This window comes from Octodon degus, unplaced genomic scaffold, assembly GCF_000260255.1.
Source record: "Octodon degus isolate 3935 unplaced genomic scaffold, OctDeg1.0 scaffold00076, whole genome shotgun sequence".
NCBI classification, from domain to species: Eukaryota; Metazoa; Chordata; class Mammalia; order Rodentia; family Octodontidae; genus Octodon; species Octodon degus.
The window spans coordinates 8,393,581-8,400,605 of record NW_004524652.1 but is presented as its reverse complement, the minus strand read 5'-3'; the positions used below and the strand labels follow the sequence as shown (position 1 = coordinate 8,400,605).

At 51.9% G+C, this 7,025-nt stretch overlaps 1 protein-coding gene across 1 annotated transcript in view; it reads right to left on the bottom strand.

Moving 5' to 3' along the window:
- Ccdc63 (coiled-coil domain containing 63) overlaps nt 1–7,025 on the bottom strand; it is a 34,101-nt gene that overhangs the window by 6,334 nt on the left and 20,742 nt on the right. Inside the window, exons 7-8 of the mRNA XM_012515748.2 lie at nt 6,523–6,704; nt 3,451–3,671 (exon numbers count right to left, since the gene is read on the bottom strand). Coding sequence (XP_012371202.2) covers nt 3,451–3,671; nt 6,523–6,704 — 403 coding nt within the window. The remainder of the gene's footprint in view (nt 1–3,450; nt 3,672–6,522; nt 6,705–7,025) is intronic.

The following is a 7,025-nucleotide window of genomic DNA, read 5'->3' as shown; positions in this document are numbered from 1 at the left end:
TTCTACATATAACTGTATGGCTTGTCACTGTCATGTTTCCTAGCTCTTCTCTTTGCTTTCTTTTCATTGTCTAGTCCTCAAGTTCTTGCTTTCCTTTCAGTTGTATTATACCTTTCTATTTGTATTTCTTCTTTTGAGTTCTTATACTAGGGAAACTATCGAGACTGCATTTCTAACCTGCCGCCAGGTGCACAGGCTCTGGAGCTGGGTTTTGAGGACTGCTGGGCTCCAGCAGGAGGTCCAAACATTGAGCGATTCTGCTCCAGGACAGAACAAGAGAACAAAGGTGGACCCTCTAGGCCCTCAGGGCCAATGTAAGTGTTTGCTGCTAGGGCTCAGTTAGCTCCCTGCTGGTCCCTTCACACACTGGGACATCTCAAACAGAAATACAGCTAGATGCAGATTCCTGGCCCATCAAAGAGACCCTAGGGCTTCGGGTAGGAGCTGGGGTCTGAGGGCCTGCATTTTGCAAAGCATCTTGTGGTTCTACTGCAGGGTATTTGGGGTCTCCTGGTAGGTACCTGTGCTAAACCACGAGGGTTGGTTGCTTAACAGATGAACCGTCTAGTGCACCCTGTACACAAACTGGCATCTGTGGGGTGTGTGTGTGTGTGTGTGTGTGTGTGAAATTAAATCTCCTCATTGGAAATCTACATTTTCTAGATGGATCCAGTGGGTGCTTGCAACGCTATGCCCCAAACTGAACAGTTCCATGACTAAATAATCTCGATTCGAGGATATAGCTCAGTGGCATCAGTACCTGCCTGGCAAGTGCAAGGTCCTGAGTTCAATCCCCGGTTGGGAAAAAAAAAGTCTGGCCATAGATCTTTCTACAACTGAGGCCCAGCATGGATGGGACTGGCCCATCTTACACAGGCATGCACGTCCTAAAGCAGGGACCAGCCTCGCAGCTGAAGAAAAGCAAGGTCTCCCAGGAAGATCAAAATCTGAGCATCCAGCCAGAGTCTGGTCCTCACCATCGGCGGGATCTGGTCCTCACAATCCCACTGGGACCTGTGAGGTGCTCTCTCCTAGAAAACATGCGTCTGGAGTCCTGCGCGTCTCCAATCTTGGGGACCCTTGTTCTTAGAGCGCGCAAAGCCCTTCCGCACAGTACCACGGATGCCCACCAGAGGGCAGTGGCGGCGCACTACAGCGGAGCCCACAGCCCAGAAGTCCGGATCACGGAATCTGGAGAATCAGAACCACCTGGTTGCAACCGACGGGAGGGAGAGAAGAGACTTCTATAGGAAATCAGCCCCCCCGCAACCCCCGCCAGAATGTGCGCCAAAGATGTCAGATCTCATTTTCTGAGAGAAACCATAAATTCAGATTCTCATGTAGAATACACTGATCTATAAATGCTGGCAGTGAGTAAATTAATAAATTAGAGGACGAAGGAGTCCAAAATTAATGGAAGCCCAGCCCTGTCCGCCGAGGGTTCCGGGCACCCCCTCCAATGCCCGTCCTACCCACCCTCTCACCCATGTCAGCCTGCCTTGGATACCACTCTCCTCATAATGTGGACTTAAAAATGTGCAGCTTTTTAATACGTTTGGAAACTCTTCTAATCCAAGTTTGTCATGCTGAGACAGGACACTGAGGCTGAGGGATCGGGCGAATTTGTCCTGATCCTGGAAGACAGCTGTGGCTACAGAGAGCCACCCTGAGGGTGACCATGAAGCTCAAGGTCCGGCCAACTGAGGACCCATCGGGTGGTGCGCTTCTGGGTGCTGGGCCTGTCCTGTTATGACCCCTCGAGAAGGGGTCCAGAGCAGCCCAGGGGTCCTTCAGGCAGCGCCCCTCACCCTGCACACCCCACCCAGACCTGGACAGTCCCAGGAGCTTCTGAGCCACCCTTTTCGCCTCTGCTCTACACCCTGCAGGAGCAGCAGAGGCGGCACCCAGGACTTCCTCATCTGCCTGCTTCTGTTAGAACCAATGGGCGGTGCCTTTGGGGCTGCCTCCCAGCCAATGGGAGGCCAGAACTGGCAAACATTCCCCCCCCCTCCCAGCCCCCACTCTGTGTTTTACAAAGTGTTTCCTCCTTCGTCCTCTCAGGAGCTAGCCTGGACCTGTACCTGGCTTGCATAATTTATTCAAACCTTTGTAAACGGTCCCTTTAAGAAACTCTCCTCAGTTTATCCCTTTGTCCTACCTGTTGCTATGAAAACTCAGAACTACCTTTCTTCTGCCATTCTCACTTGGATTGCTAAGTCTGTTAATATCTTTTGTCATCTAGTAACAATTTTCTGTAAATCAGCCAATATTGGTTAGTTTACTGTGCCTATTGTTTTCTGGTATGATCTCCAAGTGATAATATGTAGGTCAGGCATGGGATGTACCAAATTTTTTTTGGCAGAACCAAGGAGGTTATGTATTTGGTACAAGATCTTATTCCACAGCTCGGACTCATAGTGATCCTCCTGTTTTCAGTTTCCCCAGTGCTAGGATTGCAGGCATGCACCACCACACCCGCCCAGTGGCCAGCTCAGTGCGCCCAGGGGTGGGGCCAGAGTGGTATGTGGTGCCAGGGATCAAACCCCAGTCCCTGCACCTGCCTAAGCAGGCGCTTAGTCCACTGAGCTATCTTGCCAGCCCTGTTTTCCTAATATTAGTTACAATTAATCCATCACTAGGAAAGGTAAATGTTCCCACCTATGATCCAGCTGCAGGCTGCCTGTGGCCCCCACACACACCCCACACTTGGGAATGGGGTCTTATGTGAAAGCGAGAGGCTTCTCTTGTCACATGAACAGAGCATGGGGCCAAAGAAAGGAACAATGAGTTCTGGAAGGGGCTGACATCTGTATAGGGTCAAGACTCAGGAGCAGGATGTCAGAGCAAGGAGGGACAGGAGCCGAAGAGGGCGCCTCGGGGCTTGGGACGGGAGCTCGTGTGCATCAAATGTCTCCGAGGTGAGGGGCAACGATCTCTCCTCAATTCTCTGAAGCTCTTGATGAATAAGGTTAGCAAAATTTTAAGGCAAAGGGCCAGAAAGTGGGGGCTGGGGAGACAGCTCAATGGCATGAGCGCCTGCCTGGCAAGCACAAGGTTCTGAGTTTTATCCCTGGTTCAGGGGAGGGAGGGAAGGCCAGAGAGTAAAATATTATGTGTCCCCCTTTATATAATCTTTTTTGTTGTTGTTACTGGGACTTGAACTCAGAATCTGGCTCTTGTTAGGCAGGCACTGCACCACTGAGCTATCTCCCCAGTCCTACAATCTTTTACAAGTGTAGAAATCATTCTCAGCTCATGAGCTGTGCAAAGACAGCCATGGGCTATGGTTGACTGAGCCCCGGATTATAAAACCAACCATGGAGTGTGAACATCACTGCTGAGCTAGGAGAAGCTAAGATGCAGGGGAGACAAGCTGGGCCTTGAGGCCCTTTCTCTGCGAGCCTCCCACGGGCTGCACCCGAGAGCCTGGGCAACGCCGGCTGGCCCGACCTGGATCCTCTGCGTCTTCTTCTGCAGCATCTCCATGTCGTTGTTGAGTTCTGTGACGTAGTTGAAGCGAGCAAAGTTCTTCTCCTCCTTGGCCAGGAAGTCCCCAATGAGGTGGTTCAGGTTCCCGTCCTCCACCAGCTTCAGCAGCCGCAGGTAGGCCACCTCGTAGCTCTCAAAGCTCGTGCCCGTGCTCTTCCTCCCGTGCTTCTTTGCCCTGAGAGCTAGAGCAAGGGAAACCAGAGCTAAGGGGTCCACACCGGAAGCCACGCGGCTCGGTCACAGGCAGAGGGCAGGGGCTCAACATCGTGCCTCGGGAGGGGGTTCGATCTTCGCGTGCCCCATGGAGCCGTTAGCAGAGGAGTCAGGCAAAAGAAACTGTCCAAGTAAAGAGCGAAAGAAATCCACTCATTGCTCTGCTTTAGATGCGGACAGAGGAGGCCTCTCTAGCGAGGTGACGTGAAGGGCCAAGGAAGGACCCAGAGTGAGTTCTCAGCAAGGCTCAGAGCTTGGCAAATACAACCAGTTTCCAGAAAGTTCTCCCCTAAGCCTCGTTCTCTGCAGCCTTGAATCCTGCATCGGCCCTGACTCCTGAACCCGGCCTTGATTCTCTGATTGGCCTTCACATGGCAATTAGAGGATCTTGTCCAGATCTTTCTAGATCCTTCTAAGCACTTCTAGCCATGTGACTCCTTCCATTTGCCACTCCTTGCTATTCTCGGAATAAAGTAAAAGTTTCTCAGCATAAATTAAGATCTGGTCCCTGGGGCTGGTGAGATGGCTCAGTGGTCTAAAGCACCTACTTAGAATAAGCTTAGCAAAGCCCAGGGACCACGGTTCAATCCCCAACACCACATGCCAGCCAGCCCCGCCCCCTGGTGGGCTGAGCTGGTCACACACACACACACACACACATTAAAAAAAAAAAGATCTGGTCCCTGTAGTCCCAGGGGACCGCACTGAAATAAATTGGACACATAAGTTTAAATATTACGATCCAGGACCAGAGGTTGGCTCTGGTTTGCACCCCTTCTGTCTCCCTAGGGTGGGTGTGGTGTACCCCTGAATGCTGGTGCAACAGACACAGGGTGGGTGCCCCTCAGGGAGAGACCATTCAGATGCCCCCTGGCCACTTGCCTCTCGACCATGTTGGGACCGCCCAGACCGTGGAGAAGCCTCGGTAGCTTCTCCGTTCTGTCCGTATTAGATGTGTCCACAGAACCACAGGTTGGGACCCTGTCAGGCTCTGCAGCTCTGAGGTCCGATGGGGCCTTTCTCCAAGGAGCACAGATGGAGTGGCCGCCTGCTTTCACTGTCTATTGCAAGCACTCACACAATCACACAATCACTCAGCAGGCACTCGGAGGTTGAAAATTCCAACCTCCTTCCCTTGCGGGCGGCCTTAACTAATGAGAGGTGGTCAGGCTCTCCTGCTTGGGTCTGAACAGGGCTGACTGCCTGCCTGACTGACTGGGGGTGCTGCCAGGGGTCTTGCCCCATCTGATGAGCTGACCCAACCATGTCCTTTCCCCTCTTCCTGGGGCCATTAGTGCGCAAGCAGGGGCCTTGAAGGAGATGCCAAGGAGGCCTGGGGGGCACGCCCTCCCATCAAGAAGCCTGAGGGGGGCCTGGCTTTGGCCACTGGGCCTCAGCAGGTTACCTAAGCAGTCAGCACAGTCTTCCTGGTTGGGGGAACCAAGAAATATTATGGAAAACTGATCAAACATAGAAAGCAACAGCACCAAGAAGGTTTAGGAGGCAGTTTATTACCAGGTGGGCCTGACTGAGATCTCTCCCAAAGAGTCTGATCCCTGCTTGGTGTTTTTTGGGGACATTTATATAGAGAGCAAGCAGGGAAGTACAAAGATCTGGCACATTATGATTGAACTGTTGGGTGACCTCTGCATTGGCAAGGGAGTTTCAGCATCTCAGGTTACATTGCAAGGCCATCAGTTAAGTAAGCATGGATTATACAAAGGAAGAAATGACTTGTTTTCAGGCTTGTCTGGACGTACCCATCTGGTTGTGGTGGGCATTCTTGGCAGGCTTTCACTTAAATTTTTGATTCCCCCTTTAGTGGGAGAAATTAAAAGTGTAAATAAGGACCAAAATATATAACAGACATTGGGAAATGGGAAGAAAATCTTCAAATGAGAAGGGCAGTGAGGGAGGGGGAGAAAGGAAGGAAGGGACAAGAAAAACAGTGACTAGAAGGAATAAAGGGAAACAAAGCTTTGGTAATGCATAGCAGAAGCAGAAGCAGGGTATGCCGTGGCCAGGTACAAATTCCCTATGAGGAATGCAATTAAGTACTTCTGAAATGTACCGATAATAAAAAAATCAGGTCCCCTCTCCTGCCCAGTGCCTGCCTCCACCAGATGTTGACACTGCTCTACCTGGCTCCTCTGATGGCTCCTGCCACACACAGGATAGAGGTGTGGCCCTGCTGTCGCCTGTATGTATGACTCTGTGCTCTGAGATGCAGCGTCTCTGGTGTGCTCCCCTAAGAGTCACCTCCTCTCACATGTTGTCACCAGCTGTATCCTGTGCCCTGTGTGACTCTACCTGGAAGCCTGTGGCTGGCTTCCTCTAGTTTTTGCCCCTGCACTTTCCCCATCATCTTCCCCCCACAATCCTCAGTCCTAGGGGTGCTCTAGGGGCACCCAAGGCACATGAGTCTCCCCTGAACAATAAGAGTGTTGGTGTGAGAATCTGGGCCAGGTACGTGTGAGCTGAGGGCACGCATGACATCCCCCAAAGTACAAATATGCTTTAGGGTAATTACATCCCTCGTGCTTCGCGGGACACACTTATCCTCAGGATGTATTCATTGTTTATTTGAAATTTAAACTTCATTGGACACTTTGGATTGATATTTGGGAAAATTGGCAACTGTGCTCTAAGGAGCGAGAAACAGACAGACACAGAGAGAGACAGAGACAGACACAGAGACACAGAGAGAGAGACAGACACAGAGAAAGACAGAGAGAGAGAGAGAGAGAGAGAGACAGACGGACGGACGGATGGACGGACGGACGGACGGACGGACGGACAGACCAGCCCTGGGGGATGTACCTTCCTCCCTCTTGGCCTGCTCCTCAAATTCACTGCGGTCATTGAGCTTGACGAGCAGGAAGGACTTGAGCTTGGCCTCGTGTGCGTAGAGCCGCTCCAGCTCGCGGATCTCCAGGTTGTACTGGGAGATGTCTTTCTGCTGGCGGTCCTTCATGGCCGCCATGCGAGCCATAGCCTCCAGCCTAGGGAAGGTGCACAGCTGGGGTGTCCCTGCCTAGCCTGGCACTTTCTGTTCCACCACAGACCACCAGGTTTCTTAATACAAGTTTCTGGAGCAGAAGGACACCCATTATCACCCGAGCTACTGAACCTGAAGCTCTAGGCCACCCCAGGGAGTGACTTTCCTGCCACCATCCGCTCTGTCATCACTACTGCCATCATCACCAGGGTTATCGAGATCATCACAACCATCACCGCCACCACCACCACCACCATCACTATCACCACTGTCACAATAACCATCACCACCACCACCAGCACCGTCACCACATCACCATCACCAC